Below are 12,913 nucleotides of genomic sequence, written 5' to 3'. Positions count from 1 at the left end.
CAATATCATCTCCAGATGTCCAGGTTTTGGTGGAAGTTGAACAAACCACATTTCAGTAATTCTAATAGCAATTTTCCACATGTGTTTTGAATCATTCAGGCCCTTTATCAGCTCGAAGGGTCGAGATGTTGACACTAATACAACAAAAACTAACTTATAAAAACATTAACCAACCACAAATAAAAATATTAAGACATACATGTAAGAAGGAATATTGTTGTTAGGTAAAAAATAGAATTTTATCAATATAGTGAACTCGGAGATCTATCATAAGTCATTAGTAATACATTTTATAATCTCATACACAATTTTATAATATCATACACTATTATTAGATTAAAAGTAACTCATTAGAAATGTAGATAAAGAAATATCAGAACAGTTCTTAAATCTACATATAGAAATATCACAAATTTCAGACATTATTAGATACAATTTCTGGACAGAAAATATCAATAAAAAGAAAAATAATCTTACCAACACACAGTTTAATTAGCGTTACTGATAGAAAAATATCGTTATAAAAAATCAGCCATCACAACACACTGCGATACTTGAAATGTGACATTTATATAAAATCAGCCTTCACAACAAACAACTTCTGATTTATTAAAGAATGCACATTAGAAGTAACGCATTAGTAATGTGTGAAAAATTTGATTTATCCTATTTCTATCGGCAATCTTTATGTCTAAAAACCAGCGTTCACAATACATAGTTAAAGAAATATCACAACAGTTCTTAAATGTACATAGGATGAAACCAGCCTTCACAACACACTGCGATACTTGAAATGTGACATTTGTATGAAATCAGCCTTCACAACAAACAACTTCTGATTTATTAAAGAATGCACATTAGAAGTAACTCATTAGTAATGTGTCAAAAATCTGATTTATCCTATGTATATCAGCAATCTTTACGTCTAAAAATCAGCGTTCACAATACATAGTTAAAGAAATATCACAACAGTTCTTAAATGTACATAAAGAAATATCACAAATTTCAGACACTCTTATATACAACTTCTGGACAGAAAATATCAATAAAAAGAAAAATAATCTTACCAACACATAGTTTAATCAACGTTACTGATAGAAAAATATCATTATAAAAAATCAGCCTTCACAATACACTGCGATACTTGAAATGTGACATTTATATGAAATCAGCCTTTACAACAAACAACTTCTGATTTATTAAAGAATGCACATTAGAAGTAACTCATTAGTAATGTGTGAAAAATCTGATTTATCCTATTTCTATCAGCAATCTTTACGTCTAAAAACCAGCATTCACAATACATAGTTCTATGAGTAACAAATAAAAATAGGATAAATCGGATTTTGAAGCAAAAAAAGGATCTAGAACATTTCTATGTTAAAGAATGAAATTTTGAATTAAAAATTCAAGTAATGTATAAGAAAGATCCAATTTTTAACCATACAAAAAGATCTATAACATTTCTACATTAAAGAATGAATTTTTAACCAAAAAGTCCAAGTAATGTATAATAAAGATCCAATTTTTAAACATAAAGATAGAATCCAGAACATTTTTATGGTAAAGATCATATTTTTAAGCAAAAAAGGTAAGAAATGTAGAATAAATATATGATTTTTAACCATATAAATAGATCAGAACATTTCACATTTCTACGGTAAATATTGAATTTTTAAGAAAAAATCCAACTAATATATAATAAAGATCCGATTTTTAACGATAAAAATAGGATCTAAAACTTATGAAAGTAAAAATCGGTTTTTTAAGGAGAAAATATAAGAAATGTAGAGCATGATACTTTGATACTTGATGTGTTGTGTTACTTTAAATGGGACTGTGAAGAAGAAATAAAGAGATGAAGAGATGAAATGGGACTGTGAAGAAGAAAGGAAGAGATGAAATGGGTCTATGAAGAAGAAATGAAGAGTTGAAAGGGGTGAGTGAAAAAATCAGACGTGAGGCAATTTAATTAAAGAGTTCAACGTGGCAATCCACCAAAATGTTCCGTTCTTTCTTTTTTTGATTAAAAAAAAAATTTGCTATTACAATTTTAACCTCTACAAATCCAAGTGCCAAAGTTTTAGAATGTCTAGAATAGTAAATACACCAGCCCATTACATTCTTATAAAGATAGTAGATATCAGGCTATCAACCAATGATTACGCCATGCGTGTTTTATGTTATTCTGTAACATTATATGCACTAGTGGTGGTAACAGGTAATTGAATTAGTGTCTGTCATCCCATATTCATACTTGTACGATGTTAATTATTCAAATTTTATATATTTTATTTTGGAGAATTAGAATATTTTTTGTGTTGATTATACTTTATATTATATTTTTTATTGGGGATACTTTATATTATAACTTTGTTTTATTATAATGTTAGAGAGATAGATAATGTGTTGAGGGTGTTTACATATGGTTATATGATTCTTTTGTAGAAATTAAAAAATTTAAGGGCAAAATAGAAAAGTGGAATTACATTATGTTAGTTATACCGTTATACCATGTTTTCCTATATATATATATATATATATATATAGATTAGTAAGCATTGTCTACTATTATTTATGAAAATAAAGTATCTCGTCACACAAAGAGATAACTTATCTCCTTAAGATACATGTCAAATAATAAAGAGAATAATGTATCTCATCATATCAGAAGATAATTTATCTCCTCTAGCCAATAAAAATGTGACATGTGTGCTATTTTGTTTATTTTTAAAAATATTTTTTTATAGAAAATGATGAAATATGACACATGTCATGATTTCACTGGTAGGAAGGAGATAACTTATCTCCTCCTTATATAAGGAGATACTTCATTCCCAATAATAAATGGATTTAAGAAGATAAGTTATCTCCTTCGACATTAAACCTATAACATCTGTCCAAAATTTTTAGTTTATAGAAATAGTTTTTGTCGAAAATAGTTAAAAGGTATATATATCATAATTTTATTATGTGGATGAGATAACTTAACTCTTTTGTATAAAAAATACTTCTCATTGCACATCAAAGATGAAGATGTGATTGAGATTATTGGTCATTTGGACTATATAATAATTTCTTCAATTTACATGTATTATCATACTTCGGAATTAGTCTAAATAGAGGCCCGGATTGGTCCATTTATAAATAATTAATACTGGCCCTTTCAAGTCACATGACTCATATCTAAACGCGCCACCTTGACTTTTAATAAATTGAATTTAGGCTAGTCATCAAATCTTTTCATCTTGCTTCAAAATAGGAAACCCTTGAGAGATTATGGTAGGTTGTTTCTACCAAATAATTAAAGATTAAAATACAATAATACTCTAGATATTTTTCATATTCTCTCATCATCATGATTGATAACCTTTTTTAAGGGGAAAAAAAATAGCACAAATAAATTTTATTTTGGGATAGAATCTGCCATTTACATTGGAACAACTCTAAGCCTTATAGATTAGGGGAGTATATCTTTGTCGCATTTTTTGTACCACTTCATGTATCATCATCTTTAATTGGTTGAAGAAATTGTTTAATTAAAAATATAATTATTAAATATATTATTCTGACCAATCATATCTCCTGATATATAGAGTGACACAAAAGAATGAGACAAGTGAATCCTAGACTATGGCCAACTAGTCATTCTTGTGAGTTGTGACATTCCAACATGTCCTCAAATTATTGCTCTCCGATAGTCAATGAAATTAAGTTTCTTAATTTTTTTAAATTTAGTGTTTATTTTGATAATAAATATATGTTTTTATTTTAACTGGTTTTATCAAAGATAAGCATCAAGCTCTATCTTTTATTCCTTTAATTACAATTGCATCATCTAGTGGGGGGAATAAAAACAAAATTATAATGATTGAGTTTGGATCTAGTCAGCTCTTTCATTTATGACTTGGCTGAACAAACCTTATCCAAGACTAAGACTAGAGCAACCCCTTGCCTATTCAGCTTTTAAGCTGAATCACTGCCAGGTATGGTTTTGTTTCACATTTCATTCACAAAAAACATGAGATCATGAAAACTAGTGGCTGAGACATTAATCATCCAAAAACCCTCTAAAGGAAAAATTGGAGAAAGGAGACCTGTGAAATATTGTTGTTTAAAAAACACTATTCCGAAGGTTTCAATGTTATATTGATTATTTCTTTATCAATAATGATTCTAGCATTATTATTGTAGCAGCATAATAACATATTGTATATTAAAGTCTATAGAGAAACTGAGAAAACTATAGTAGAAAAAACAATATCCATCTTATTAAAAGAATAATAACTTCCTTGATTTGTGTAAAAAAAACTTAATATAAGACTTATAAAAAAAGGGAGATAGTACAATATTAAAGTGGACCCGAGTTTCTTTTAAATACAAGCCTAGAAACAGAAAGGGGAAATGGGACCATCAGTTATTTATAAGATATCATTGCTTCTAGTGCTGCATCTGAAAGCAAATTTGGATAAGATCATCCACACGAGCTGCAAGTCAAAATTTACCTAGCAATTTCTTTGTAATAATTACTAATTTGGATAATACTAAATGAAGAAAACACAAGAAATATAATAAACGAAAAATGGAGCAATTTTCATTGTAATTCATCTTTCTTTTTGTTGATTTAAATTACGAAAAGTTGAAAATTATTTTTATTATTTTATTGGGAGAATTCGGGTTTAAAAATATTATATCGACCCATGTTAAACTAGTTTATATATAAATAAAAAGGTTAAACGTACATAGCATAGTGGATAAAATACTTTTAAAAAAGGTCAAGTATTCAATAATTACAATGTAGAAAGAAATGACTATAAAATATAGTTGTCAATTAATTAGAATTAAAGATAACTCCTAAAAAGGATAAAAGAAAATGTCATAGCAAGTAAGTAGTTGAATTGTCTACTAATGTCATAGCGAGTGGAGTACCACTCTTTTGTCCACACCCAAAAAAAAAATTAATATTTTCACATATCTTAAGTTTTATAAAATTTAATTAGGAGAAAATATGTATACACTGACAGTGTATGAGTTTTATATATTGTCATTTTATCATCACCATTGATTTTTAATTATTGTTGACTTTTCAGAAAAGGTAATACAAATGAATGGTGAATGATAAAGTACATGTATTTACATTTTTACACTATCAGTGTATATATTTTGCACGCTTTAATCAATATCACTCTCTTGCATATTCTTTGGATCTCTTAATTAGTCTTATTAAATACAGATCATTCATTGACTTGATCATTCTATTGGATTCAGTGTTGGTCTTGAACTCTTGACATTGTGTAGGCCAGTGGGAGAAAAAGAATTTGATCCATAATTTAATTAACTCTATGAATTATGAAGTTTGAATATCAAAATTAGACAAAATTGAGAACTTTAAAACAAATTATGATGATAAAATAAAAATGATTACCTATTGTATATAAAATAACTTAATTATGTAATGTTTTTATAATAAATTTTGAACAAAAGAGATCTCATATAAATTGTAACAACACAATATACATTTTTTTTATAGACTTATTGTTACTTATTAGGGACTTAAGTCTAATATATTTTTGTGCAGTTATCTTTTTAATGAGTTTTAAATAGTCTTATACTTTTTCCTTTAATGTCAAACATTTATTTTAATTATGCGTTAATCATATAATAATATAAAACAATGAAACTAATGAAACGTTTAACAAATTTACTCTTAGGGTAAGATTAATTGATAACACAACAAATTTTAAAAAATGATAACATATTTATTATATAGAACTAAAATTAGTTTTATAGATAAAAATATATATGGACTCATGGCTCCTAATTAATTATGAGTCATGTGCTCCACACTTGTCGCACACCCTTATAGGCCAGCCCTAATCAGATCAATGTATCAATAATTGAATTAGTAGGTCATTGTTTGCACCAATTAAATTGGATTATATTAATAAGTTCAAAAAATTTATAACAGTAACTAACATTATTTAATAGTTTTATATTCTAAACTTTAAATTATTATTATTTTCTAATGCATGAAGAGTCCATCCTTAGTTCTTATGAACTCAATTCCTAGGAAGTAGGTGAGGTTCCCTAGGTTACTCATCTCAAATTTTGCTTTCATGCTTTCTTTAAATGCCTTAATCTCATTTATCTTGCTTCTTGTCACCAACAGATCATCCACATATAAGTAGACTATGAGCAAACCATTCAAGTTTGACCCTTTTGTGTAAACTCCATACTCAGCTGTGCACTTTACAAACCCAAGTTGCAATAAGTATCCATCTATTCTTTTATTCCAAGCCCTTGGAGTTTCCTTGAGGCCATAAAGGGCCTTATGCAATCTGTACGCATAGTTTTCCTTGCCTCTAACTTCAAAACCTGGTGGCTGAGAGACAAACACTTCTTCTTATAGAGGTCCATTAAGAAAAGCTGACTTGACATCCATCTGTTGGATTGTCCAGCCATGATAACTTGCCAAAGACACTACCAATCTTATGGTTTCCATTCTTGCAACAGGTGCAATGACCTCATCATAGTCTAAGCCTTGTTTTTGTAAGAATCCCTTTGCAACAAGCCTAACTTTATACTTTGTTACTTCTCCTCTTGGATTTACTTTTGCCTTGTAAACCCATCTTATTGTAATAACTTTCTTGTCACTTGGTAATTGAGTGAGTTCCCAAGTATGGTTCTTCTCAATGGACCTGAGTTCATCTTTCATAGCCTCCAACCAACGGTCATGTTTTACTGCATCATCAAAGCTCACAGGTTCCATTTCTGCCAATAATGCCATGTGAACTAGCTCCCCCTCTACAGTGATTTCTGAGTCTGGAAAAATCTCATAATCACTTAATCTTTGTGGAACTTGTCTATTCCTATGAGGTCTTCTCTGATTCTGAGCCTCAACTACAGATGGTTGCTCAACAATCACTGGCGATTCTTCTACAGAAGCTTCATCAAGATGATTTAGATGTAGCTTCTCTGAGTTGTCAATGTTGTTGTCCCAATTTCAGCCTTATGACTCATCAAACTTCACATCTCTGCTTAACATGATCTTTTGAGTGAGTGGATTGAAGATTCTATAGGCCCAATGGAGTGATAGCCAAGCAAGATCAACTTCTCACCCCTATCATCTAGCTTCTTCCTCTGCATCTCAGGTACATGTTTATAGCAAACAAAACCAAAGATTCTAAGGTGACCAACACTTGGTTTTTGACCTGACCAAGCTTCCTCAGGTATGACTTCACCAAGTCTTCTTGTAGGACACCTATTCAAAATGTATACTGCTGTTGAAACAGCTTCTCCCCAAAACTTCTTAGGCATTCTCTTGGTTCTTAGCATGCTCTTGGCCATGTTGAGAATGGATCTGTTTTTCCTTTCTACAGTGCCATTATGTTGTGGAGTGTAAGGTGCAATCACCTCATGAATCAACCCTTATTTAGCACAAAATGTCTTCCAATCACTTGACATATATTCTCCACCACCATCAGTTCTCAGAGCCTTCATTTTTAGACTACTTTGTCTCTCAGCTTGAGCTTTGAAACCAAGAAAAGTGTTAAAGACACCACTCTTCCTTTTGATAAGGTATTCCCAAGTTTTCCTTGTGAGATCATCTATGAAAGTCACAAAGTACATGTTGCCTCCTATTGAGTTCTCCTCAAAGGGTCCACACACATCTGAGAATACCAACTCAAGTGGTCTTGTTGATTTGGTTGGAACATAGGCAAAGAATGAGTTCCTTGTCTGCTTGCTTGCAAGACAATCATCACACAACTCACTAGGAGTTCTAATTGATGGTAGATATGTTAAAGCTCCAATTTTACACAAGAAATCTAACCTTTTGAAGTTCAAATGACCATACCTTTGGTGCCAAACCCAACTTTCTTGAGTTGTTTTGGAAGCAAGCATATATGATTGTTCACTTGAATCCCAATCTTGAATGTTCTATTGTTGGACAGTGGAACCTTCAAGATTAGATTCCTTTCACAGTCAAATACCTCTAGTATCTTGTCTGCCATCAACATTGTGTACCCTCTTTCGAGCATATGTCCAAGGCTCAACAAATTGCTCTTGTATTGCATCCTTCCTTTGGATTGAAATATCACCAATCTCCTCTGCCTCAATAGAGCTATGATCTGCAAATTTCACCCTACTTTTGGCAGTGCCATCAAGACTCACAAACCAATCTTTGTGACCTGCCATGTGGTTGGAGCAGCATGTGTCAAGATACCAGCAATTTGTTTTGGCTTGTTCCTTCTCTATAGTGACCATGAGCAATACTTGTTCTTCACCAGAATCATCACCTTGAGCCATTCTTGCCTCAATTTCTGGTCCACCATTGCCATGTTTGAATCTGCACTCAGCTGCATAATGGCCAAAGTTCTTGCAATTAAAGCATTGTACCTTCCTCTTATCAAGTCTCTTTTTATTTCTTCTAAGAGCTTGATCCTGCATATTGAATTTTTGTGATACTGAACCAAATTCTTGTATGGCTCCTTCTTGGTTCTTTACTTTGTCATTTTTCCATCTACTTTTGAGTTTCTTTTGGAAACTTCCTTGACCAGAAGATTTCTTGGAGAACTTGGCTTGGAGGGCTTGCTCTGAATCATTTTCGTGATTCCTCTCCTTAATTCTTTGTTCATGTGCCTCTAATGAGCTTTATAATTCATCAATCTTGAACACTTCAAGATCCTTTAACTCTTTTATAGCTCCTACTATATGATCAAACCTATGTGTTAGAGTTCTCAATACTTTTTCAACCATCAATTGATCTCTCATCACTTCACCACATCATTTCATCAGATTTGTTAAGGATCTGATTTTGGTGAAGTAGTCTCAGATTGAGTCACCTTCTTTCATTTGCACAAGCTCATACTCCCTTCTCAAGAGAGGTTTCAGATGCAAACTTGCAACTCTGTTTCAACTCCTATTGAATCAGGGAACACATCACAAACTCTTGAAGAAGAGAATCAACTTGCAGATAAAACTCTCTATAGGAAAATGATTGGATGCTTGAGATATGTCTGCAATACAAGACCAGACATGGCATATGGTGTAGGAGTGGTCAGTAGGCATATGGAGACACCTAAGAAGACTCATCTACTAGCAGCAAAAATGTTGCTTAGGTATCTAAAGGGAACAATCGAGCTTGGCTTATTACTTCCTGCAAAACCAGCAACCTCAATCACAATATGTTTGGATATAGTGATGCTGACTGGTGTGGAGATAAAGTTGACAGGAAAAGCACAACAAGGTACTTGTTCTTGCTTGGTGATGCTCCAATCTCTTGATGCTCAAAGAAGCAAGATGTGGTTGCCTTATCTTCTTGTGAAGCATAATACATTGTTGCTTGTATGGCTGCTTGTCAGGTGCTATGGCTGAAAACTCTACTTGAAGAACTAAAGATAAGAAATGAAAAAAGTATGGTGTTGTTTGTGGATAACAAATCAGCAATAAATCTTGCTAAATACTCAGTTTCACATGGCATGAGTAAACACATTGAGACTAGATTTCATTTCTTAAGAAGTCAAGTAAGCAAAGGGAGATTGAAGCTGGATTTTTGCAAGAGTGAAATGCAACTTGCTGACATCCTTACGAAACCGTTAAAGAAGGAGAGGTTTGAGATGTTGAGAATCAAAATAGGGGTAATGGCAGCAAAGGGAAACTGAATTAAGGAGGGGTGTTATTTCATAATTCAGTTTGTAGTTGTTAGTTTACTTTCCAAATATAGAAATGCAGTTAGTTGTAAGCAACTATATAGTAAGTGTAGTTTATAAACTAATTAAGTCTTTTTGCCTTTGCTGAATATAAAAAGATTAACTCTACTTCTCTTCTCTTCTTCACTCGACCTTCACTCTTTTCTTCCTTCTTCTTTATTCCGTTTCTTGATTTGAACAACATAAATAAGTTAAAATAACATTAAACAACATAGGTTTTACACTTTATTCATAACAAAAATAGATAAATAGGTTTAAAACTTAATTAAACAATTAATATTTTGCCACAACATAAAATAACAAATGACAAATATAACTATAATAACAATATACATAACTACAAATAAGTTAAAAGGACGATATTTTTTTTCCTCCTAAGACAATATTATTTTGACATTTTTTTAATGGTTGATTCAATTGGTCCAACTGGCCGATCACCAATTATTTGTAAAAGATTCAAAATGAAGTGATTCATATACATTCTAGTTCATGGATGATGAGATAAGTAACTAGAGTCAACTATATATTTGATTCGAATTTAATAACACTACATATAGCTTGCAAACTCTACCCTAACGTCCTAGAACCACGGAGCTCTTGTGTTTGTCATAGCTTTTGGGCTTATTTCATTTTACACTTATGGCTTAGCTTATCAAGTCTAGTTTTCAAGTACCTTATAATGTTCTAGCCAATTAATAAGCTTTCAAATAACTTATAAGCTAATTGCATAAATCTATTAGTTAATTTTACCAAATAAGTCTCTAACCTTTTATTCTTAACTTTGGAGGCATCAAACAACTTTTGAGTAATTTTCTGCATCAAACAACTTTTCAATCAATTTTATCACAATTAACTTAAAAGAGTTAAAGGAGAGGTATGTAGAAGTTCAAAACCAAACATCCAAAAATGACACATGCTATGTGGAAAATGAAAAGGTAATAAATGGATGGCACATTTTATATTTAAATAAAAATGTAAGCATCAAACCGCACTCCCACCAATAAATGGAGCCACCTATGTAGAAAAATGTTTCACTGTTGTTCATATATACTATGTGCCAAGTATGCAAGTTTTGTCACATAAGAAAAATTCATCCCCAATTATAATTTGAACAATTATTAAAATATTAAAGTAATAAGAGCAAATGGAATTGTTTATAATGAATGTTTCAACTACTAGCTGTTTTCTTTGAGTTTTCTTTTGTTTCTTCCTGAAATGGGTTTCTTCTTCCTTACTAAATAACCTATTCCTCACAAAGACAAATATTATATTCCATGCACACTCATGTACAGGTTTCAACAACAAATTATCCTCCTGATTTGTAACTTAGAACAATGTAAAGAAACTTCCCCTTATCCCTTATCCCTCACTCCTCAAGAAATTTTAAAGCATATCCACACAAAAAATCATTTTTTTTATAAAAAAAAAGCACAACAAGTGGAAGAGGGAAAATTGGGCCATAATCTCCACACATCATGAACACGTGTAAAAATAGAATTAAGCAATTCCCCACAAATAGCACATAGTATATGCCATGCACACTCATGTACACGTCCATTGCACTAATTATTTTATTTTATTTTTGTTTTCTAACTTAGAAAAACAACGTGGGCTAAGGATTTTTCATTTCATACCTTTTTTTCCATCTCACTACCCACCATTTGTCCTTTCTTACAAGCCAAAAGCCAATGGTATATGTTTCATCATTCCCTTCTTGATTCATACACTTGAACAAAAATGGAACCTCATCCTCCATCACTTTCTCCTTCAAATTCTTATCAATTATATCACCTCCTCTTTTACAATTGAATCAAACCCTTTAAGCCTTTGATTTGTTCTATATATAAATTATCACTATTTTTCATTCATGGGTGCTGGTATTTCTTCAACTGCAATAGAAAATAATGTAGAGACTAGTCTTGGTGATATCCCAGAAAGCTGCATATCTTTCTTGCTCATGAATCTTGAACCTCAAGAGATTTGTAAATTGGCCATAGTGAACAAGAATTTTCACAAATCTTCAACTGCTGATTTTATATGGGAGTCTAAGTTGCCTCCTAGTTACAAGTATCTTATAAATAAAGTTCTTGGTGATCAAGAAAATATTGGTACCATGACCAAGAAAGAGATCTATGCCAAATTATGTCAGCCCAATTTCTTTGATGGTGGTACCAAAGTAAGATACTCATTCTTATTAATTAATGAGAGATGCATTTACTTCAAGAGTAATAAGTTTAAAAAACTTATTCCACATCTTAGTTATTCATTATAACAAAATTTAATGATTCAAATCATTATATTTCCCTAAAATAGATGACTAAAATGTGGAGTAGAGTTTTTAAACTTACTCTTTGAGCAAGGGGATACCCTCCCCTTAATTTGGTTCATTGGGCTTCTTTTTTACTTATATATTTTTCTTTCATTTCATTGCATTGATAATTGTAGGAAGTTTGGTTAGATAGATGCAGTGGACAGGTTTGTTTGTCCATTTCATCAAAGTCATTCAAGATCACAGGAATAGATGATAGAAGATATTGGAATCATATTCCAACCGAAGAATCCAGGTGAGTACAGTGTAGAAACAATCTATTTTAGTAGTAATTTATATTTATATATGTTGGGTTCTTTTTTTATATTAGTTTAAAGTGAACTTTTTTTTATTACTAACTTAAATAACCTTTTTGTGTTCACAAAACACAAATGTTGATTTTTTAGCTTTGATGAACAAAACAGATTTTTTACCAACATCCGTTGTTTTGGTTGGAAAAAAAACAGGCCTCCTTAACTTGTGATCCTAGGTTTTATCCATATTTTAAGTCTGTGTATCCTATGCCATTTAATTAAAACTGCGAAAGTAATTAGTCAGAAATAAAAACGTAATAATGTGAATTAGGAAAATAGAAAATTTAGTCTAAAAATAGTTGACCTTATTATATAGTTCATTTCTTAATCTTAAAGCATATTCTAATGTTAGTTAAGTTGATAATGATTCAACTCATATGATATAAAGATGTGTGTTCTAATCTTTAATAAATGTGATTTCTATGTTGTTCTTACTGAATTTCCACAACTCAACTTATTTCTATTTAATGAATATTTTATGAACATAAAACATAGATATTAAATAAGAGATAATTAGAATTATATATAATATCACATATATTTTTCAAAATTAACTACTATGTAATATATATATATATATA

At 30.9% G+C, this 12,913-nt stretch overlaps 2 protein-coding genes across 2 annotated transcripts in view; one reads left to right on the top strand and one right to left on the bottom strand.

Annotated features, from left to right (window-relative positions):
• Nucleotides 7,984–8,853, bottom strand: LOC109352900. The gene is made up of 2 exons (XM_019595083.1): nucleotides 8,844–8,853; nucleotides 7,984–8,642 (listed from the first exon to the last, which is right to left on the bottom strand). The coding sequence occupies exons 1-2, from the start codon at nucleotides 8,851–8,853 to the stop codon at nucleotides 7,984–7,986; spliced, it is 669 nt and encodes a 222-aa protein (XP_019450628.1).
• Nucleotides 11,337–12,913, top strand: part of LOC109352618 (F-box protein PP2-A13-like) — a 3,486-nt gene continuing 1,909 nt past the window's right edge. Inside the window, exons 1-2 of the mRNA XM_019594746.1 lie at nucleotides 11,337–11,886; nucleotides 12,156–12,274. Of these exons, the coding sequence (XP_019450291.1) occupies nucleotides 11,578–11,886; nucleotides 12,156–12,274 (428 nt within the window). The 5' untranslated portion in view covers nucleotides 11,337–11,577. The remainder of the gene's footprint in view (nucleotides 11,887–12,155; nucleotides 12,275–12,913) is intronic.

Source organism: Lupinus angustifolius, chromosome LG07 (assembly GCF_001865875.1).
Source record: "Lupinus angustifolius cultivar Tanjil chromosome LG07, LupAngTanjil_v1.0, whole genome shotgun sequence".
Taxonomy (NCBI): domain Eukaryota; kingdom Viridiplantae; phylum Streptophyta; class Magnoliopsida; order Fabales; family Fabaceae; genus Lupinus; species Lupinus angustifolius.
This window is presented reverse-complemented; position numbering and strand designations above follow the sequence as displayed.